The sequence below is a fragment of the Theropithecus gelada genome, chromosome 1 (genome assembly GCF_003255815.1).
Source record: "Theropithecus gelada isolate Dixy chromosome 1, Tgel_1.0, whole genome shotgun sequence".
In the NCBI taxonomy this organism is placed as follows: domain Eukaryota; kingdom Metazoa; phylum Chordata; class Mammalia; order Primates; family Cercopithecidae; genus Theropithecus; species Theropithecus gelada.
In genome coordinates, this window is record NC_037668.1 from 80,875,374 (window position 1) to 80,899,560 (window position 24,187).

A 24,187-nucleotide genomic window follows, 5' to 3' on the forward strand; every position below is an offset into this window, starting at 1 on the left:
CTTTTTGTTCCCAGGTGGATCGGCAGGTCGAGAAATAATAGACGCATACAAGATAGTGAAAGCTGGGTCCAGGGGGGTCACCACCTTCTGGTCCTGTGGTGCCAACAATGCACTGGATATGCCAGCATTTATTATTAAGTTTAGTGAGGGTGGGGGTAGGTTAGTGAGGGATTTAGGATCATTTGATTATGAGGTGAGATGGTCACATGGGGATGAAGTAATTCTTTAACATAATGTCTGTATGCAGAAGTACAGTATACAGAGATAAGAATTTACAATATAGTGTGTGCATCAGTAATTTCTAACAGAGCCTTAAAACAGAAACACAGTCTTTCCATTACCTATGATTAGCAAGCTATTAATCAGCAGTAACAGTTGCAGCAAAAGCTGGTTACAAACAATCCATAGTAACAGGACGGGAAACTAGACAACCAGTTAGATCAGAAATTCTCAGAAGGGAGTATGCCTTAACCCTAAAGAGGCCGAGAAGAGCTGTGGCAAGATGAGGGCGTTTATAGCCCTATCTTATCCATATGGACAGGCGCCCCCCCATGCGTCTGTTTATAGGCTCTCCACAAGGGTCGCATTCTATTCCCAGAGCTGTGAACATCTGCTTTTCTGGGATAGGAATCTTGGTGATGCAAAACCTCCCTGACTGCATGTCCGTTCATAGGCTCTCTGCAGGGGGAAGCACATCATGCACTGATGGCTCATTCTGGCAGTCCAGCCTGGCATTATCTTTACACAATCCTGCATGCCATTTTGTGTTCACAATAATCAGGAGCATTTCATCTTTTATTCCATAGCAATAGTTTCAGGGGGTCTCCTTACATCTCCTCCTTTTCTCTGATTTAAATGAACCATAGCAATCATAGCTTGGTGCTGATTACGATTGGATTGAAGAATATTTTTTTCCAATTTTACACATGAACAATAAACCAATAGCACAAATTATACACAGAACAAAATTAATGACAGTGGATCCTCCCAAAGATTTTACTCATTGAATGGGGTTGAGATTAGATAACTCCTTAAGGATAGCGTCTAAAACTTCAGCACCGGGTAAAGCAGTTAAGTGTGCTTGAGAGGCCTCTTAAATCTGTTCTTTTAGCTTGCTTATGTCTAAACTTAAATTATCTTCACTTCCTTGTAAATGGCGTTTTACTGATTCCCAATTGTGAACAGACTCATTATATTGAAATGGAGTTACACAAAAATCAGAAGTATTCCAATCACATTGCATTTGTAATCTATGTTCTAAACTCATAATTCTATCTCCCATCCATGTAACAGTTTGTGTTAGATCATTAATTTGGCCAATTTTTGATCAATACCTGACTGAGAATTCCACATCCGAGTAGATTTTTTTTGCCATTTATCCACAAAATGAACAGTTTGAATAGAGTGATGTAATGCAACTCCACCAGTAGCAGCAGTCGCAGTAACAACAATCGAGCCCATTATTACTGCAATTAATGTAAAAATAAATCATTTACTCCTTTTAAGAATGTTTTGTAAAATATTGTTAATAACATGGATAGAAGGTTAAGATTCCCAAGGCCTATGTAAGGTTACGGGGAGCCAAATACCTTCTCTGGCTGTGACTATTAAAATACTATGATATTGTTTAAAGGATGAGTCAATACAAGTATATAAGTAACAATTAACACAGGTAATTATGTTGGTTTTTGAACTAATATGCATCTTTTCTACTAATAACATATATAGTGGTTTAACACAGCTTTTAAGTGGTATAGTTTTGTTGGACTCCATATAGATAGTATATATGTTTTGGGATGGTACTGTTTTTTGTGAATGTGGAGTGGGGGGAATAGGTTGTACGAGAGGTGGTGGGGGAACATTAGCAATGGGGGGGTATAAGTCCTCATAATCTTTACTGTCCCATCTTTGAATTGACCTTTTGATGATTGCCATAGTGATATTTTTGGCTGTGTGGAAATAGTAGTGTAAATCAATCTGTTGTCTTAGTTTTCGAGGTGACAAGGTGGATTTACTTATAACACTTTCTCCAGCCCAAACTCTCATACCAGTCATAGCTATGGTTAATCTCCATAATTCTGAATGTTCAGTTCCTAAGTGGGGAACAATGAGCCTTGGCTTTGGAGGGGCAACCCCTGCCCCTTTCCACTTAAAAGGAAAAAAGGAGTTTAATCTATGATATAATAGGGGAGGGCTGTCACTATTTTTTTGATAAGTAATATCATAGACAAAATGTTGACAATCTCTGTGACCCTGAGAGCAATCATTAGTAATATGACCTTTAGGAGCCCAATCAACAGTGGCGTAGTGAGAAGAATTGAATAACACCATTCCTTCTGAACTAATACAATCCTTCCATATTAATTTGTCAGCATGTGAAGACCAGTTGAGAGGACACGCAGGTCCTAAAGGCTTATATTGCGATATGTGAATATAATCAGTGATTCTTGTTTTGATCTGCCTTAGAGGTTTTAATGAGAGCCCTGATACCAAGTGTCCTAAGGGAGGGACAGAGTGACCAGATGGTAGTGTGACTGCCCAAGTTTGAATATCTAATGAGAGACATCCATTAGTGGGTCCCAGGCACAAAGGTGGATACCTAAAACCTAAAGTGATATTGAAAGGGGTTCCTTCTTCTGAAGGTTGGGCGGGACAACGATCATCTACAGAACCAGGTGTCCAAATACTATCACTAACATAGACCTCGATAGGGGCGTCCATCCATGTCATGGCTCGAATAAGAGGAGGAAAAGGAACATAGGCCCAATATTTATAGTTTTTAACAGTCTGTGGGGTGACAGAGGGTAGAAGGATCAGTATCAGGAGGAGGCAGAGGTTGAGCCGGACCTGGATCGCTGGAGAGAAGTTGTTCAGGGTGGCTGACTGGATTGTCTGTTGTAAAGGAGTTAGCATGGTCATTTTCTTCTTTTTAGTGATACGTTGACGTCCTAACCCAATCAAAGTGGCTATTTGATCAAAATATATTGAAAGAGTTTTAGAGGCTGAATTAGGAAGAAATACCCATTCAACTAGAGACTCATTTTGGACTTATCCCAAGCAAAGTGGCTATTTGATCAAAATATATTGAAAGAGTTTTAGAGGCTGAATTAGGAAGAAATACCCATTCAACTAGAGAATCATTTTGTACTATAAGTCTCGTAGGAGAGTGGATGGAAGGAAAAACTAAAAATTGTAAAGGTAAATTTGGGTCAATACGAGAGACTTGTGCCTCTCTCACTCATTGTTTCATGAAAGTCTTGCTTCACTTAGGTATGTATATATGTGTGTACTGGGTTGTAAAATGTATTTTATTGTGGTTTGCAGTCAAAACAATAGTCAAAGTCGTTTCGCTTTAGCATGACCACTCAGCAGCAAAGCACTACATCTTACCTAATCAGTCATCAAGTTCAGTAGATTTTACTTCCCTTGTATTTCTTAGGTCTATCTCTTTCTATCTTTTTTGCTTCTGTCTTAGCCCTCACTTGGCCTGTTTCAGAATCATGCTAGTTGGTCTCACTGCCTCCTGCCATACTCCTTTCATCATTTCTCCACATTGTGTCTAGGATGATCTAAAATGCAAGTCTCATCATTCCCAGTCTCTTTCTCTTTAAAACTAGACTATTTTAAAAGAGAAATTTTAGGTTTACAGCAAAATTGAGTACAAGGTACAGAGATTTCCCGTGTGTTTCCCCCATCCCTCCATATATAGCCTCTCCCACTATCAGCAAGGGTACATCCAGAGTGATACCTTTGTTATGATCGATGAACATACATTAACACATCATTATCACCCAGAGACCATAATTTACTTTAGGGTTCACTCTTGGTATTTTGCATCTATGGATTTTGACAAATGTGTAATGACATGTATCCAGTATTACAGGATCATATAGAATAGTTTCACTGCCCTAAAAATCCTCTGTGTTACACATATTCATCCTTCTCTCCCACCAGCTCCTGGCAACCACTGATCTTTTTACTGTCTCTAAAAATTTTACCTTTACAGAGTGTCATTTACTTGGAATCATAGTTTGTAGTCTTTTAAGATTGGCTTCTTTCACTTAATATGATATCTATTTAAGGTTCCTCCATGTTTTCTCATAGCTTGATAGCTCATTTCTGTTTAGCACTGAATAATATTCCATTGTTTGGATGTGCCATGGTTTATCCATTTACCTCCTGAAGAACATCTTGATTGCCTCCAAGTTTTGACAGTTATGAATAAAGCTAATATAAACATCTGTGTGGTTCTATCATAATGGCTCAGCACTTTGAGAGGCCGAGGCAGGAGGATTGCTTGAGCCCAGGAATTCGAGATCAGCCTGGGCAACATAGTGAGATCCATCTCTATAAAAAAACGTAAAAATTAGCCAGGCATGATTATGAGCACCTGTGATCTCAGTTACTTAGGAGGCTGAGGTGGGAGGATTGCTTGAGCCCGGGAAGTTGAAGCTGCAGTGAGCTATGATCACACCACTGCACTCCAGCCTGGGCAACAGAGTGAGACTCCATCTCAACAAAACAAAACAACAACAAAAAACGTCCATTTGTAGGTTTTTATATGGATGTAATTTTTCAGCTCCTTTGGGTAAATGCCAAGGAGTGCTGTTGCTAATCTGTACGTGTATTGTGTGTACTTTATTGTTGCTTCATTTATTTATTTATTGAAACCGAGTCTTGCTCTGTTGCCCAGGCTGGAGTGCAGTGGCACAATCTCGGCTCACTGCAACCTCTGCCTCCTGGGTTTTCCTGCCTCAGCCTCCTGAATAGCTGAGATTACAGGTGCTGGCCACCATGACCAGCTAATTTTTGTATTTTTAGTAGAGACAGGGTTTCACCATGTTGACCAGGCTGGTCTCGAATACCTGACCTCAAATGATCCATCCACCTCGGCTTCCCAAAGTGGTGAGATTACAGATGTGTGCCACCATGCCCAGCCTGTACATGTTTAGTTTTGTAAGAAATTGCCAGACTTCCTAATGCTCCATATCCTTGTCAGCATTTGATGTCAGTGTTTTGGATTTTTGCCGTTTTAATAAATAGTGGTATCTAATTGTTGTTTTATTCCAGTCTCATTTTAAAAAACATTGTTGTCTGGGCATGGTGGCTCACACCTGTAATTGCAGCACTTTGGAAGCTGAGGCAGGAGCATCACTTGAGCCCAGGAGTTTGAGACCAGCCTGGGCAACATGGCAAACCCCATCTGTACAAAAAATACAAAAATTAACTTAGCGTGGTGGTGCGTGCCTGTAGTCCCAGCTACTGTGGGTGCAAGGGGAGCTAAGGTGGGAAGATTGCTTGAGTCAGGGTGGTTGAGGCTGCAGTAAGTTGTGATCATACCACTGCACTCCAGCCTGGGTGACAGAGCAAGACCTTGTCTCAAAAAACAAACAAACAAAAACACTGTCTTCAGGATAAAGCCCAGACTGGCATTGCGGGGCATAAACGGTCCCTTGTGAGTTGGTTCCAGAACTAGACTAAACTTTCAACTCTATTACTTATTAGCTCTATGCCCCTGGGTTAGTTGTTTATCTCTCTGTGTCCTAGTTTTCTTATCTGTAATGCATGGAACCTACCTTTTAGGATGATTGTGAGGATTAAATGAGTAAATACATGTGAAATGCTTAACACAATGTATACCACAGTAAGTGCCCAATAAATATTCGTTGTTATCATTGTTTGGACCTAAGTTACTTTTGTGTTCATATTACTTTTTTTTTTTTTTTGGAGACAGAGTCTTGTTCTGTCATCCAGGCTGGAGTACAGTGGTGCTCTCTTGGCTCACTGCAACTCTGTCTCCTGTTTCAAGTGATTCTACTGCCTCAGCCTCCCCTCCCGAGGAGCTGGGATCACAGGTGTGTACCGCCATGCCTGTCTAATTTTTGTATTTTTAATAGAGACAGGGTTTCACGATGTTGGCCAGGCTGGTCTTGAACTCCTGACTTCAAGTGATCCACCCGCTTCGGCCTCCCAAAGTGCTGGGATTACAGGCGTGAACCACCACACCCAGCCATCCTTAACACTTTCTACTTTGTGCTTTAACCTATGTCGTACCAAATTACGTACAGTTCTTCCACAGAGAAAAAACTGCTGTATTCTCTCACTTCTAGACCTTTACTCCAAAATTTCTTTCTCTTTCACTGTGCTAACTGCTACTCATCCATAAGGACTTAATTTAAATGGCAGTTTCTCTGGGAAGCCTTTCTTGGCCTCCCTCCAAGTCTGGGTAGATGTCTCTGTCAAGACATTCTGTGCTTCTGACACTGTAGTGTAACTGTCTGTCTTAGGTTAGACAGGAAGCACTCTGAGGGCAAGGATTTTGTATTATTTATTATTAGAGTCCAAGAACACAAGAAGTGCTCAATGTGTTTTTTGTTTGAGTAGTGAATGAATAGATTTTCATTGTGTAGAAAATATAACTATACTTGGCTGGGCGTGGTGACTCACGCCTGTAATCCCAGCACTTTGGGAGGCCGAGGTGGGCGAATCACGAGGTCAGGAGTTTGAGACCAGCCTGGCCAACATGGTGAAACCCTGTCTCTACTAAAGATACAAAAATTAGCTGGGCATGGTGGTGTGCACTTGTAATCCCAGCTACTGGGGCGGCTGAACCAGGAAAATGGCTTGAAAACAGGAGGCGGAGGTTGTAGTGAGCCGAGATCATGCCACTGCACTCCAGCCTGGGTGACAGAGCAAGACTCCATCTCAAAAAAAAAAAAAAAAAAAAAGTAACTATACTTGTTTGTATTTATTATCTCTTTCTGTATCTCTAGTTCGTGAGGCCTGGAGCTGAGAATTCAAGAGACTACCCTGACTTGGCAGGAGAAGCAGGTAACATAGAACATTTAGATCTTTGAACATTCATAGTTTATTATGTGGTCTGTCTTGATTTCATGGATGGGGCAGCCTTGCAAGCACAAAAAGAAGCCCAGTCAAGGGAGAAGAACCTGTGCAGAGAAATGCCTAGTGACTCACTGCAAAGGAAAAGAGCTTGGGCATTCTTAGCAGCTACATAGCCAGAGCAGAGAGTGGCTTACAATTTTATGTGCTGTCCAAATATTTGTTGACGTGGTTAAGGGATCTGTGGGAGAGAGAGGTAGGGTCATTAAAAGGGATAACATCATTCTAGTGGGTGTTAACTTTAGGAGTTCTAATAAAATTAGTGTCTTCCTTTCCTGGAAAAGGGATAATCACATTCAAAATGTATTAAATACCTTTATGGTGGTTTTCTTCACTTCATTGAGCCAACATAGAGAATTCTTTTTCTGTCACTAGGTTACTGCACAACTAAAGGAGGTATTACAGTTTGTTATTGTTTATTCTAATGAGTATTAGTACTTTTGAGCAAAAGATGGGTGAATATTAGTGTGAGTGGAACCAACAGGGAGAAAGATGTACAGGTGTACGGGTCCTGGTTCTCTAAGCATTTGGCATTCTTTAGAGACGTGCCACGACCAGGCTGCATCTGGCTGCACTGTGGGTCTGAGTTCTAGCAGAGAGATCCGGATCCATTGTTCTCCTTCTCCCCCACCTCTCTTTTGTTTTTAAAAAGGGGACAAGCATGAGAGCTTCTTTACATGATATATATAAATAATTTTTTTTTGCCATCAATAAGAAATTTAATTGTTTTGTAAAAATCTAAATGCTGGCATTGCCAGAAAAATTTAACAGGCTTTTTTTTTTTTTTTTTTTTTTTTTTTAAATTTGAAATGGAGTTTTGCTCTTGTTGCCCAAGGTGGAGTGCAATGGCGTGATCTCAGTTCACTGCAACCTCCATCTCCCGGGTTCAAGCGATTCTCCTGCCTCAGCCTCCCGAGTAGCTGGGATTACAGGCACGCACTACTACGCCTGGCTAATTTTTTTTGTATTTTTAGTAGAAACAGGGTTTCTCCATGTTAGCCAGGCTGGTCTCGAACTCCTGACCTCAGGTGATCCGCCTGCCTCAGCCTCCCAAAGTGCTGGGATTACAGGTGTGAGCCACTGCACCCAGCCTAACAGGCTTCTTTATATCCCTGCTGTTGTAGTACAAATTCACACACAAATGAAAATGGAAAAACTACCAATACTTGATTTCTGTCCCCTATTTTTCCACTTGCAATCATATACTTAGATGCCTTTTGACTCCATGGGAAAAAAAAATCTAACGTTGAGAACTACCACTAACAAGAAGAAAAGAATATTTTTGTTTTTGAGAATGAAATGATTCCCAACATAGTGGGTTCTTAAGCACCTTCTCTGCATATGTAGTATGCTAGCTTGATGTCTGTTGGTGTAATTGTTACTCATTTGGCATGGTTAGTGCACAGGTTGGTGTCTTCAAAGAGGCCGAGATAGGCCTCACTTACCTTTTGCAAAGCACCAATAGCTGCACTCTGGAAGTGCCAATCTGTTTTTAAGTCCTGAGCAATTTGTTGCACCAGATGCTGGAAGGGAGGTGTGTGAATCAGCCTAGTGGACTTCTGATAATGTCTGATTTCACCGAGTGCCACAGTACCAGGCCTGTAACGATGAGGTTTCTTCACCACTGCAGTAGAGGGCGCACGCTTACGAGCGGCTTTTATAGCCAGTTGCTTCCTGGATGCTTTACCACTGGCTGATTTTGGGCAGTCAGCTTTGTACTAGCCATGGTATAGAGACCTCCTTACTTACCCTCCTTCTTTGGGTGGAACTCTGCCAGCTAGAGGTGGTGCTGATGATAGAGAGGGGCAGCAGCTGCTGGAACACCTAAATAAATGTTTTGGTTTGGGGGCAAGTACTCTAAGCTTAGGTGCCAGTTGTTTAGGAGAATTCTGGGAAATACCTGCTGTCAACACTTGGAGACCTTCTCTTTCGTCCCATAAGTTGTTAGGCACAGTCCTTTTCCTAGGGAGCCTCCCCAACTCAATTCCTGCTACCTTGTTGCCAGGCAACCCAAAAGGAGTTACTGTGTTTATTCCTTAGATGTTCCTGCTTATTACCATAAGCATCCAGTACATATATATTTAGATTTTGCCTCAACTTTTTTTTTGTTTTCTTTTTTCTCTTTCTAACCATTCCTTCAACATCAACTCTTATTATTCAACTCAATACTTACATGTTATACAAGGAATCAGAGCATGTCTGTCCTCCAAAACGAAGGTTCAAGAGATTTGATTAATTGCAGTGGTTCTCAGGGCAGACACTATTCACTTAATGTTTATCTTCTGCGTTGTTAAACGTTCTCCTCTTAACTGATGCCTCCAAACAGCTTCTGCCTGTCTCTTAAGTGGGAGATAATTTGATCAGTTTTCTCTATATTTTTTGACCAATTTCTTTTATTTCATTAAAAAATTTGAAGTTACTTTAGTGTGTATATAATATTTTGATTATAAAATGGTAATATTGAGGTAAAGTTATGATGTTTTAAATTAACTTTGGGGATTGACTAGTAATAAGAAATCTGGCCAGGCATGGTGACTCATGCCTGTAATCCCAACACTTTGGGAGACCGAGGCGGGCAGAGCACCTGAGGTCAGGAGTTCGAGACCAGCCTGGCCAACATATAGTGAAACCCCATTTCTACTAAAAAATACAAAAATGAGCTGGGCATGGTGGTGGGTGCCTGCAGTCTCATCTACTTAGGAAGCTGAGGCAAGAGAATTGCTTGAACCCGGGAGGCAGAGGTTGCAGTGAGCCGAGATCACATCGCTGTACTCTGCCCTGGGCAACTGAGTGCCCAGGTCTCTCAAAAAAAAAAAAAAAAAAAAAAGCCCGTCTGATTTACTCAGCTTACTTATTAATACTGTGTTTGCAAGCAACATTAGGAAAGTAAGTATCTTTTAATAAATGAACTTTTATATGGGATAAAACTTAAAACTTCTATTTTTTATTATTATTATTTTTTTTTAGTTATTAAAATTAAATTGTAGAGACAGGGTTTCACCATGTTTCCCAGGCTGGTCTTGAACTCCTGAGCTTGAGTGATTTGCCTGCCTTGGCCTTCCATGGTGGGATTACAGGTGTGAGCCACTGCACCCGGACAAAACTTAAAACTTTTAAAACCTAGCTTTGCTCTTAAAAATACTCCCCCATTCTAATTATGTAAAGAAGTGAGCAGTGCCAAAGGATTACTCCACTCATAGATCTCACCTACAGCACCTTCAGACCACATCAGTCACATTTCGTCAAACATTTATTCAAATACAACTTGGGGATAAAAATCCCTGAGATTCTGTAGATGCTTTTGCACTTGCTGTCTCTGGACTCATTTGTAGACTGTGGTGTTGAGGCAGGGGTATTGTTTAGAAGTCTTACCCCACTTCTCCAGACTGCTTATAGGAGGGGGTTCTGCTCCCTTTTCTTTCCCGTTATTTCCTAAATGCATAGAATGGAGGGGAGCACACCAGCAGAATTGTGTCCTGTCACTTCCATTACTTAAGGACTTCTACTCTTTATACATTCCTATATCCTCCTTTTCCTCAGAGAATGGTTGGGGACCCCTTTACATCTAAATGCACATGACATGTGCTTGAGTGATATAGCAACCATGGAACTCCTTGAAACATTTTCAGATAGTTAACTTCTGTGCTTCCATTGTTTTCTTATCCTTTTAACATTTTTGTTTAATAATTATTTTAATCTGAAAGCTTATACAGAAAATCTGACATTAGGAAAAAGTGTGCAGCAAATAGTGAGTGCCTCCTGGGCACTGGGAAGGTTTCAGATTGGTGTGATATACTGATCTCAAGGTTCTTACCATCTAGTAGAGAAAATAAGGCAAGTTTAGAGAGACAGTGAGTAGTAGACTGTGAAAGGTACAACATGCTGTTAGCATTTTTTTTTTTTTTTTTTTTGAGGTGGAGTTTCGTTCTTTGGCCCCGGCTAGAGTGAAGTGGCCCAGTCACGGCTCACTGCAACCTCTGTCCGCTGGGTTCAAGTGATTCTCCTGCCTCAGCTTCCCGAGTAGCTGGGATTTACAGGCGCCTGCCACCACACCTGGCTAACTTTTGTATTTTTAGTAAAAATGGGGTTTAGCCATGTTGTCCAGGCTGGTTTTGAACTCCTGACCTTGGGTGATCCACCTGCCTCGGCCTCCCAAAGTGCTAGGATTACAGGCATGAGCCATCATGCCTGGCCTGCTGTTATCATTTAAAGGAGGTACAGAGTACCAGCTAAACATACCTTTTTGTAACTCATTCTTTCCCACTGATTATAAGAGCAATGCATGTGTTTTATTGTAACAAATAATTATGTACTAAAGAAAACAAAATTTTGACCCAGACCTAATCACTATTAGTATCTTGGTGTTATTCTATTTTAGCATTTTCACCCTATGGCTATATGGGATCACATTTGTAGTTTTGTATCCTATTTATTTATTTATATATTTTTAAGGACAACATTTCACTATGCTGCCCAGGCTACAGTGCAGTGGCTATTCACAGGTCCAGTCATAGTGCATTCCACCTCAAACTCCTGGGCTCAGGCAGCCCTCCTGAGCAGCTGGAACTACAGGCACTCGCCACCGCACCCGGCTTGTATCCTTATTTCTGAAATTGATTTTATCATGAGCATTTCCCCTTTTACTTAAAATTGTTTGGAAAAGGGCCAGGCGTGGTGGCTCATGCCTGTAATCCCAGCACTTTGGGAGGCTGAGGCGGGCAGATCACCTGAGGTCAAGAGTTCGAGACCATCCTGGCTAACACGGTGAAACTCCGTTTCTACTAAAAATACAAAAAATTAGTCAGGCATGGTGGTGGGCACCTGTAGTCCCAGCTACTCGGGAGGCTGAGGCAGGAGAATGATGTGAACCCGGGAGGCGGAGTTTGCAGTGAGCTGAGTTAGCACCATTATACTCTAGCCTAGGCAACAGAGTGAGAGTCTATCTCCAAAAAAAAAAAAAAAAAAAAATTGTTTGGAAAAGAATGTTTAAGTTGTGCATAATATATTATTTTTTATATATGCTGTTATTTTTGTTGGACATTTAGGTTCCCAAGTTTTTGATATTTTAGAAAAATTGTAGTGAACATTTTGCTAAATAAATGTTTGTTCTAATCTCTGTTTATTTTTGAGGAAAGAGCCTAGAAGTAGAATCGTAGGAATAGTGAATATGATCATTTTTAAGTTTCTTTTTTTTAAATTGAGACATGGTCTCCCTCTGTTGCCTAGGCTGGAGTGCAGTAGTGTGATCATGGCTCACAGCAGCCTTGACCTCCTGGACTCAAGCAATCCTTCTACCTCAGCCTCCCAAGTAGCTGGGACCACAGACACACACTACCATGCCTCCCTAATTTTTGTATTTTTTGTAGAGACGGGGTTTTCCCACGTTGCCCAGGTTGGTCTTGAACTCCTGGGCTCAAGGAATGCTCCTGCCTTGGTCTCCCAAAGTGCTAGGATTACAGGAATGAGCCACTATGCCTGGCCTCTTTTTTTTGTTTGTTTGAAACAGCGTCTGGCTCTGTTGCCCAGGCTAGAGTGCAGTGGTGAGATCATGGCTCACTGTAGCCTTGACCTCCAGGATTCAAGTGATCCTCCCTCTTCAGCTTCCCAAGTACCTGGGATCACAGGTGTATGCTACCACACCTGGCTAATTTTTATTTTTTGTAGAGATGGGTTCCCACTATGTTGCCCAGGCTGGTCTCAAACTCCTGGGCTCAAGTGATCCTCCCACTTCAGCCTCCCAAAGTACAGTAAGCCACCATGTCAGCCAAGATTCTTGCCAAATTAATTTTCAGCATTTACACCCTTAGAGTCTCATTGGCAACATATGAGAATGTTCTTCTCAACATAGTCTTGTGAACGTTATTATAAGACATTTATTTTTTGCCCATACGTTAAGCAGGAAAAGATAACTCATTGTTTGACTAACCCAATTCTGTAATCAATTACTTCATAAATTATAATTGATTATTATAATTAGTGTGTTTGTGAATTAAAAAAATCTTTCAAATACATTTATATGGTTAAAAAAAAAAAGAGGCTGGGCTTGGTGGCTCACGCCTGTAATTCCAGCACCTTGGGAGGTCAAGGGAGGCGGATCACTTGAGGTCAGGAGTTTGAGACCACCCTGGCCAACATAGCGAAACCCCCTCTCTACTAAAAATACAAAAAGTAGCGTGGTGGTGGGTGCCTGTAATCCCAGTTACTTGGGAGGCTGAGGCAGGAGAATCACTTGAACCTGGGAGGTGGAGGTTGCAGTGAGCCGAGATCGCGCCTTTGCACTCCAGCCTGGCGACAGAGCAAGACTCTGTCTCAAAAAAGAAAGAAAGAAAATACAGGAATACAGGGCCAGGTGTGGTGACTTATGTCTTTTACCCCTCACTTTGGGAAGCCGAGGTGGGAGGATCGTTTAAGCCCAGGAGTTTGAGACTGCAGTGAGTTAGGATCACAACACTGCACTTCAGTGACAGAGAGAGACCTCGTCCTTAAAAAAACAAAAAAAAAAAAACAAAAAAGGAATGAAGAGTGGCTTGTAATTCTCAGGACTGTCCCCCATGGACAACTTCTTTTAACTTGTTTTGCTTTAGTTCTTCTGGTGGTTATCTAAATACTTCCTCAAGTTTTTGATTTGTCAGTTTTAGATGTCTGTTTTTTCTCACTGTCATAAATGAGGATTTAGCTCACACTTTTTTTTCAACCTCACTGTCTTGTTTCCAGTTTACTTACATAATTTTTCTCATTTATTTACATAATTTTTCTCAGTTCATCCACTAGTTGTTTCTGCCACTTTTGATAGCATCCTTAGGCTCTCTTTCTTGTTCCATAGACAGAGTCATCTCTTGATCTTGGCTTTGTAAGATGAGCACATTTGTGCTGTCTGCTCCCAGTAATGACAGTCTTTCTCATTTTACCCTCTAGATGTGCAGTGGAGCTACGGGGATGAATAAGACAAGGACCGTGTCATTAAGGAGCTGTAAGACTCTTCAGATTTAATGTAGATAGATGTGAAGTTATAACAGAAAGTGTTAAGTACCAAAAAGGAGATACGGAAAAGTGATGCAGTAGCTTAGAGGAAAAAATGATTACTTTTGAAATTAGAGATCTGAGATGATTTGATGAAGGATTTGTCATTTGAATTGAGCATAGACTATATAGAGTAGTTTACTTTGAGAAAACTCTAAGCTTAATTTTTACTCTCCTAAAACAAATACTTAAAGCACTTTTTGATAAAAACCTTTTGTTTTTGTAGGCCAGAAGGCTTTAGCTGATGCACAGATCCCTTATTCAGCAGTGGACCAGGCATGTGTTGGCTATGTTTTTGGTATGTATTAAACTGTGTATTCTAAATTTTTTTTACCTGAATCTAGCAGCAGCTACACAAACAATACAGAGACATTTGTGAATTTTAACCCTCAAAAACTCAGAATTCATTCAATTATATTTGCATTGAAAAAAGAAAGAAAAAATCCCTCAGAATTCAAAGTCTGATTTAAGGGGATTACCACTATTTATATATTTCCCTTATGTGTCAACCTAGTGTAATTTTTCTTTTGGTGACTATTCCAAATCATACTGTAAAGATCTTCTTTGGTCTTTTTAAAAATACGGCCAGGCACTGTGGCTCACGCCTATAATCCTAGCACTTTGGGAGGCCGAGGCGGGCGGATCACGAGGTCAGGAGATCGAGATCATCTGGCGAACACATTGAAACCCTTCCTCTACTAAAAATACAAAAAATGCACCTGTAGTCCCAGCTACTCAGGAGGGAGAAGCAGGAGAATCGCTTGAATCCAGGAGGCAGAGGTTGCAGTGAGCTGAGATTGCACTCCAGCCTGGGCAACAAAGCAAGACTGTAAAAAAAAAAAAAAAAAAAAAAAGCATAGTGTTTCATTGAATAAATGTATTATAATTTATTTTACCAATCCCCTTTTAATGGATATTTAACAGTTCCAGTCTCTTCACAGCATTTAAAAAATACTTAATGTCAAATAAAGATTGAATATATTCAAGGTATAAAATAAGATGATTTATGTATATATTGTGTAATAATTACCACACTCCAGTTAATTAGTACATTAATTACCACCCATGCTGTACATTAGATCCACAGAACTTGTTCATCTTATAACTGAAAGTTTGTACCAGTTGATTAACATCTCTCTGTTTCCCCAACCCCAACAACATTTTTTTTTGTTTTTTGGCAAAGGGGTGGGGTGTGTGGGGGAACCCCTACATCATTTTATATGATTATATGATATTCTACTCTTGAAGGTCTACTATAGCTTATTTAGAAGTAGTAATGATATTTTCTAAATTCTAGTTATTATAAAATACTATGAATATATACAGTATTATTAAAATAGTATAGTAGGTGTTACTGTAGATGAATATTTGTGCATATATATGATTTATTTCTTTGAGATATCAAGATATCAAGAGAATTCTAGAAGGGAAACATACTGGGTTAAAGGGATGCAGAATATATTTACTGAAAAGCAGATCCCTAACTTTCCTGATTTTGCTGAAGACTCCTGGAGCCTGTACCTTCAGATATTCCCATCACACTGCTCCAGCATGTCTACCTTGGTGGTCATGTTACTTGTGTTTGAAATGCTTGTTCCTTGGTGCTGTAAAGAAATAGCACTTGAACATAAATTTTTTTTTTTTTTTTTTGAGACGGAGTCTTGCTCTGTCGCCCAGGCTGGAGTGCAGTGGCCGGATCTCAGCTCACTGCAAGCTCCACCTCCTGGGTTTACGCCATTCTCCTGCCTCAGCCTCCCGAGTAGCTGGGACTACAGGCGCCCGCCACCTCACCCGGCTAAGTTTTTGTATTTTTTAGTAGAGACGGGGTTTCACCGTGTCAGCCAGGGTGGTCTCGATCTCCTGACCTCGTGATCCGCCCGTCTCGGCCTCCCGAAGTGCTGGGATTACAGGCTTGAGCCACCGCGCCCGGCCGAACATAAATTTAATTTACTCAGCAAGGCCACTTTTACTTCCTGCAGAAAGGGTACACTTGCCAGCAGTTTTGCCATGAGAGTACACCAAACAAAGGAGACAGGATCATTTATAACCTGACGTGTCCACCCTACTGCTGTGTCCAGTTCCATTGGCTGGAACGGGACCTCACATTCTGTATTTGTCTCGATTGGCTAGCAACTTAGAACTTTTTAAAAGAGGCAAAGGCAGAGGAGAACAAAGGAAGGAGGAAGTAACTTGTGGAATGCCAAGAAACGTAAAAACACCTTCAAATAAGGAAGAGGAACAGGTTATGACCTAATGCTTGCTTGGACCAGTATAAGCATGCCAGGGCAAATACTTAGGCTAAATAGTGGGAACTAAGAACATAAAGTACATTGATTTCTTTACCATGGCTAGCAGATATTTAAGAATGTTAGCATAGGTCTTTGAATATATTTTGCTTCTAAGAGAAGTTACTATCTATTCCTAATTAAATGGGGAGGAAAGTCTTTGAAGAGGAACCTCTACTTTACTTTTTACACTTGGGAAAGGAAGTCACATATGTATTTAACATGGATCATGTTTTCCTGGAATGCCTTGGCATGCAGGGTCTTTTAAACTTTTCGAAGTTGTGGAATCTTTATATGAAAAGTAAATCATGGCTTTTAATCACTGTCATAGGTTTAAAGATTTTATTTATTTATTTATTTATTTATTTATTTGAGACCGAGTCTCGCTCTGTCACCCAGGCTGGAGTGCAGTGGTGCAATCTTGGCTCACTGCAACCTCTGCCTCCTAGTTCAAGTGATTCTTCTGCCTCAGCCTCCTAAGTAGCTGGGATTACAGGTGCATGCCACCACACCTGGCTAATTTTTTGTATTTTTAGTAGAGATGGAGTTTCACTGTGTTAGCCAGGATGGTCTTGATCTCCTGATCTTGTGATCTGCCCGCCTTGGCCTCCCAAAGTGCTGGGATTACAGGCGTGAGCCACTGCACCTGGCCAAGGTTTAAAGATTTTTATCCGACATTTAGGTGTTAATGAAATATTGCTTTCTTTATCATATAGCCTTAGCCAGATGGAATCGTTTTCTATTAACTGATCATTTCTTTACTTCTCTACCTCTGTATTATATAAAGAAAGTGCACATATATTCTGTTTTCAGTCTTTTTTGCAGAGTAAATGATGGTTAGTGTTAAAACTGTTTCTAAGATATTTATCGTCTTGCACGTGTTATATGCTTGGCAAAGGTATAATATTTAAAAAAACACATAATGTAGTATTATGTGTTTGTAGTATTATGTTGCATTATGTAATAATGTAGTATTATGTTGCATTGCAGCTCCGTAATTCTCCATATTAAAATTTTTGTTTTTCTATTCAGGTGACTCTACCTGTGGGCAGAGGGCTATCTATCACAGTTTGGGAATGACTGGAATTCCTATAATCAATGTCAACAATAACTGCTCTACTGGTTCTACTGCTTTGTTTATGGCCCGCCAGCTGATTCAGGGTGGTAAGGAGTGCTTGTCTAGTGTACTTAAATATTGCCCCATTTTAATCATTTAATCACACGACCATCAGAGGAATTATTTTATAATGTATTTGTTTTAAAAAAGGCCATATCAGGCCGGGTGTGGTGGCTTATGCTTGTAACCCCAGCACTTTGGGAGGCCGAGGTGGGTGGATTGTTTGAGCTTGTGAATTCGAGACTAGCTCTGGGCAACGTAACAAAACCCCGTCTCTACAAAAAAATACAAAAATTAGCTGGGTATGGTGGCATGCATCTGTAGTCCCAGCTACCTGGGAGGCTGAGGTGGGAGAATGGCTTGAGCCTGGGAGACAGAGATTGCAGTGAGCCTAGATGGCACCACTGCACTCCAGGTTGGGCGATAGAGCCAGAGCTTGTCTCAAAACAAAAACAAAAACAAAAACAAAAACAAAAAAACAAAAAAAAGGCTTTATCAGCCAGGCATGGTGGCTCACACTGGTAATTTCAACACTTTGGGGGACCAAGGCAAGATCATCATTTGAGCCCAGGAGTTCAAGACCACCCTGGGCAATGTAGTTAGACCCTATGTTTACACAAAATTAAAAAAAAATTAGCCAGGCGTGGTGGTCCCAGCTACTCAGGAGGCTGAGGCTGGAGGATGTATGATCATACCACTGCACTCTAGCCTGGGCAACGCAGTGAGACTCTGTCTCTAAGAAAAAAAAAAAAAAAAAATTAAAGTACAATAAAATTAAAAAGGCATTGTGAGATATAATTTATAGACCATAAAACTCACCTTTTTAAAGTATACAATTCAGTGTTTTTTGTATATTCACAGAGTTGTATACCTATCACCACTATGTAATATAAGAACTTTTTTTTTTTGAGAGTGAGTCTTGTTCTGTTGCCCAGACTGGAGTGCAGTTGTGCGATCTCACCTCACTGCAACCTCCACCTCCCGGGTTCAAGTGATTCTCCTGCCTCAGCCTCCTGAGTAGCTGGGATTACAGGTACCCACCACTATGCCTGGCTAATTTTTTTGTATTTTTAATAGAGACGGGGTTTCACTATGTTGGCCAGGCTGGTCTCAAACTCCTGACCTCAAGTTATCCGCCCACCTTGGCCTCCCAAAGTGCTGGGATTGCAGGTGTGAACCATCACACCTGGTCATATTAGAACAGTTTTATCACCACAGAAAGAAACCCTGTACCCATTAGCAGTCATTCTCCATTTTCTTCTTCCCTCAGTCCCTAGAAACCACTAATTTACTTTCTCTTTGTGGAATTTCATATTCTGAATATTTATATAAATGGAATTGTACAATACATGGCCTTTTGTGGTTTATTTCACTTAACACAATGTTTTTACAGTTTATTCATGTTGCAGCATATATCAGTACTTAATTCCTTTTCATGGCCAAATAATATTCCATTGTATGGATATATCACATTAAAAAATAGATGGACTGTTTTTTAAATGTAGAAGAAAAATAAAAAGTAAAATAAGTAGAAATGAGGTCTTCCTATGTTGCCGAGGCTGATCTCGAGCTAATGGCTTTAAGCGATCTTCCTGCCTTGGCCCCTCAAAGTGCTAGGATAGCTATACCACATTTCTTCTACCTGTTTATCAGTTGATAGACATTGTTGCTTGCGTATTTTTTTTTGGTTTCCATCAGTTGAGGGATTGTTTCTATTTTTTTTGGCTGTTATAAATAATGCTGCCATAGTGAGCATGGCACCTGTAATCCTGGCTTCTTGGGAGGCTGAGGCAGGAGGATCGCTTGAGTCTCGAGACTGAGGCTGCAGTTTGCAGTCATAACTGCACAGTCATAACTGTGCCACTATACTCCAGCCTGGGCAACAGAGCAAGACACTGTCTTTTAAAAATGGTCAGGGGAGGGCGAAGATAATGCCATTGTAAACATTGTGTATACTTTTTTTTTTTTTGTGGCCGTGTATTTTCAGTTCTTTTGTATATGTGTCATATCCTATGTCTCCATATATTCCAGGGTTTTTTATTAGGTCCTCTCTCTGTTCCACTGATTTGATTGTTGGTTACTATTTCACTACCCAGCGTTTTAATTATTGGAACTTTGTATTGTTTGATAATGCTAGTGGTCCCTGTTTCTGTTACATTATATTTCTTTTATTTTTTTAGGAAAAAATGTGGCAATCCTGTCTTTTTTTTTTTTTAAATTCAGCTCCTGCAGGAATGTTTGGCTCTTCAGTTGAACTTTAGCAACATCATTTTTAGGTGCCCCCTCTCTCCAAAAATAATTCTTTTGAGATTTTCATTGGGTTCATTTTTTAATTTTTAATTTCAAATTTTAAATGCTTTTCTAACTGTGATTCTAAATTAGCTTTTTATATTCATTACTGAAACATATTTCCACATTACCACGAAATTTTATTAACATATTGAGACTCAAGAGAAGAATTAAGCACCTTATTGATTTTTCCTCTTTTCTTTTTTTAGAGACAGGGCCTCACTCTCTCATCCAGGCAACAGTGTGGTAGCATGATCTCAGCCCCTGCAACCTGTGCCTCTTGGCCTCAGGTGATCCTCTCACTGCAGCCTCCTAAGTATTAATAGTTGGGATCATAGGTGTGTGCCACCACACCTGACCAATTTTTGTATATTTTGTAGAGATGGGGTCTTGCCATGTTGCCCAGACTGGTCTCAAACTCCTGGTCTCAAGCGATACATCTGCCTTGGCCTCCCAAAGTTTTGGGATTACAGGTGTGATTCACCACGCCCAGCCCGATTTTTCCTCTTGTCTAGAAGAATATAAAGATTTTCTCTGTAATTTTTCTGTTATTAAAAACTTTGGCTGGTTGGTGGCTTATGTCTGTAATCCCAGCACTTTGGGAAGCTGAGGTGGGTGGATCACTTGCGCCCAGGAATTTGAGACTACCCTGGGCAACATGGTGAGACTCCATCTCTACAAAAAAAAAAAAAAAAAAGAAAAGCAAGAAAACTGGTTGTGGTGCCACAGGCCTGCGGTCCCAGCTACATGCAGATTGCTTGGGTCCAGGAGGTCTAGGCTTCAGTGAGCCATGATTGCATTGCTGCACTTCAGCCTTGGTGACAGAGTGAGATACTGTCTCAAAAAAAAAAAACAAAAAAAACCAAAAACCAAAAAAACCTTTGTGGTTCCGGGCACAGTGGCTTATGCCCGTAATCCTAGCACTTGGGAGGCTGGGGTGGACAGATTGCTTGAGCCCAGGAGCTCAAGACCAGCCTAAGTAACATGGTAAAACTTTTTCTACAAAAAATACAAAAATTAGCTCTAGCTAATAGAGAGCTGAGGTGGGAGGATCGCTTGAGCCTGAGAGGTTGAAGCTGCAGTGAGCTGTGAGCCTGCCACTATACTCCAGTCTCGGTGACAGACTGAAACTTTGTGTCAAAAAAAAAAAGCAAACAAACAACAACAACAACAAAAACCTTTGTGGGATTATAGTATGTTTTTACATTTTATGTAAATTGGCTTATTTATTTAGAGACAGAATTTCTGGGCTCAAGTGACCTCCTGCCTCAGCTTACCAAGTCACTAGGACTACAGGTGTGTACCACCACACTCAGCTGATTTTTCAAACATTTTAAGTTTTTAAATTTTTGTAGAGACAGAGTCTTACTATGTTACCCTGGCTGGTCTTGACCTCCTGGCCTCAAGCAATTCATCTGCTTTGATTTCCCAAACTGATGGGACTAGGGACTAGAAGTTTGAGCCACTGTGCTCTCACTTGATGCACTTATTTCAATTGAAGTATTTAATGGTATTTTGTTGGTTTTTAGAAATTTGAAATTTCAAAATAATTACATTTTCCTTTAAGGTGTGGCAGAATGTGTCTTGGCTCTTGGGTTTGAGAAGATGAGTAAGGGAAGCCTTGGAATAAAAGTGAGTGTTATTTTGGCATAGTTACTAAATGAGCTAATATAACCCAAAAGTTGAAAGGTGATACTTATATGTATGCATAGATCTTGGTAGTTTAGAATAGTGAAGAATCTTAGAGATAATTTTGTTCAAACTGTTTATTTTACCAATGATGAAACTGATGTTCAAAGATATGAGATTATTGAATTTGAAGTTGACTTATCTATTTAATTTGAAAGCCATTCATTTATTCATTTTTTTGATCAATGAATTACATTCAATAAATGAAATTCATTCAACAAATTGAAGAGAGTTAATAAAATGTGGGACTTCTAATTCTGGTAATGGCAAGCCAAGTTTTTTGAGCCAGTTCTCTCACTGATGACAACTAAAATATTTGGATAGAATATGAAAAAAGAAATCCTAAAGGTATTGAAGAACTAGCAAAAGAGAGGAAGTGCAGATGAATGCCAGAGAATTAACATCAGCATTTGCAACTAGTTTTGCCTTGAAGATCTTTGCTGATCAGGCAGCTGTGAGCCACAATTTTGACAGCCCCCTGGAATGAAAGGGGAAGTAGTCAAAGCTCAGACCTTCCCAAGATCAGAAGTTTAATACCCACATTAAATTGATACTGTGTAAGGGTAAGCTCTTTGGGTAGGACGAACCTGAAGTAAAACTGCCCACTTCTATGAGATGATAGGGAGAGTTACCATGGCATCCAGTAAAACAGGGGAGAAAAAAAAAAGAGAATAAAAAACCCAGTAAAACCTTTCATTGAGTTAATAAATCACAGACTAGCCCACATGTGGGATCACTGCCAACATTCTCATTATCTAAGTGGTCCAGGAAACCTCAAACCATGAATTGAATCTAAAGTAGTTTCAGAATGGTAGTAACCTAGCCAGATTTTCTTCTGGAGGAAAGCACCCTTCTTCCAGGCTTTCAGAGCCCTTCAAGTAAAATTTCAAGGACACGCAGTTAAAGATAACCTTAAGTGTTAAAGAAACAAGGCACCACAATTGAGAACCGAAAGAAAGAAGGAGCAGTAAAAGGTAATCTCTGAAGACTGCCAAAACTAGATTTATTGGATGCAGATTTAATCATGTTTGTTATGTTTAGAGAAATATAAGACAGCTTGGAAACCTCTTTAGGCTATAGGAAACTACAAAAAAGAACATTATTGGCATGAAAAAAAAAAAAAAACCCTAAATGGAATTTATAGAAAAGAAAAGAAAGAAAGAAAATTAAAAATTCACTCATGCCTGTAATCCCAGCACTTTGGGAGGCTGAGATGGGCGGATCACTTGAGGCCAGAAGTTCGAAACCAGCCTGGCCAACATGGCAAAACCCATCTCTACTAAAAATACAAAAAATTAGCCGGGTGTGGTGGTGTGCGCTGGTAATCGCAGCTACTCGGGAGGCTGAGGCAGGAGACTTGCCTGAGCCCAGGAGGTGGAGGTTGCGGTGAGCCAAGATGTGCCATTGCATTCCAGCCTGGGCGACAGAATGAGACTCTGTTTCCTTTTTTTTTTTTTTTTGAGACGGAGTCTCGCTCTGTCTCCCAGGCTGGAGTGCAGTGGCCGGATCTCAGCTCACTGCAAGTTCCACCTCCCAGGTTCATGCCATTCTCCTGCCTCAGCCTCCCGAGTAGCTGGAACTACAGGCGCCCGCCACCTCGCCCGGCTAGTTTTTTGTATTTTTTAGTAGAGACGGGGTTTCACCGTGTTAGCCAGGATGGTCTCGATCTCCTGACCTCGTGATCTACCCGTCTCAGCCTCCCAAAGTGCTGGGATTACAGGCTTGAGCCACCGCGCCCGGCCTGAGACTCTGTTTCAAAAAAAAAAAAAAGAAAATGAGTTGAAGATAATTTTTTACTGTTATCTAAAATTATACTATTATCTAACTTATGTGATCAACCTGATCCCATTTTCTCTGTTGAAACGTTAAAGGACCTCTACCCCAAATTAACTTAAATACATATGATAATATTTCTTAGAAACCACAAAAGTGGCACTTAATAGGCATTCAAATCAATAAGTTGTTTCCCCCTTTAAAGAACACCTTTGAAAAGTGGTAGAAGTTAGATCGGATAATTTAGGAGTGGATAAGGGGAAATGTGTTCTTCCTAGATGTCAGAGAAGGCATCATGAGCCTAGTCATGGGTGTCTGAATGAATATGATACACCCAGGGAACAGTTTAAAAAACTGTCTGGATTAGAGTGGCAGCTGGAGAAGACTGAGAAATAAGGTTACGTAAGTGAATATATAATGTTTATGACACATGAAAAATACGTGTTTTTTTCAGCAGTAAATGGTACGTGCCCTGGTAACTTTTATTTGAAAATTATTAAAAATTATAAAATAGTAAAATCCATCCATAATCCCATTGTATAATTAAAAGGAAATATATATAAATTAGAAGTCCCTCCTTCTGCCTATTTTTTTTTTTTTTGAGACCAGGTCTCCCTCCCAAGTTCAACAGAAGGACTGACACTACTCAATTTCAAGACTTACCTAAAGCTCCAGTAATTAAGACAGTGTGGTATTGACAAAAAAGTTCAGACAAATTAGACAAATAGATAAATAGAACAGAATAAAGCATTCAGAAATAGACCTACATAAATATAGTCAACTGATCTTTGACAAAGAAGCAAAGGCAATATAATGGAAAAAAGATAATCTTTTCAACAAGTCGTGCTGGGACAACTGGATATCCACATGCAAATAATGAATCCAGGCACGGACTTTACACCCCCCCTTTTTTTTTTTTTTTTTTTGAGACGTAGTCTCTGTTTCCCAGGCTGAAATGGAGTGCAGTGGCACGGTCTTGGCTCACTGCAACCTCTGCCTCCCTGTTTCAAGTGATTCTCCTGCTTTAACCTCCAAAGTAACTGGGATTATAGGCGCCCACCACCAAGCTGGGCTGAGTTTTGTACTTTTAGTTGAGACGGGGTTTTACCATGTT

At 40.3% G+C, this 24,187-nt stretch overlaps 1 protein-coding gene across 4 annotated transcripts in view; it reads left to right on the forward strand.

The window, feature by feature from the left end:
• SCP2 (sterol carrier protein 2) overlaps positions 1–24,187 on the forward strand; it is a 124,535-nt gene that overhangs the window by 13,438 nt on the left and 86,910 nt on the right. The window contains exons 2-5 of one of the 4 annotated variants that reach the window (XM_025394320.1): positions 6,774–6,831; positions 14,147–14,218; positions 17,238–17,369; positions 21,179–21,243. In XM_025394320.1, the coding sequence (XP_025250105.1) occupies positions 6,774–6,831; positions 14,147–14,218; positions 17,238–17,369; positions 21,179–21,243 (327 nt within the window). The remainder of the gene's footprint in view (positions 1–6,773; positions 6,832–14,146; positions 14,219–17,237; positions 17,370–21,178; positions 21,244–24,187) is intronic. The other 3 variants (XM_025394328.1, XM_025394324.1, XM_025394331.1) reach the window with 3 other exon arrangements.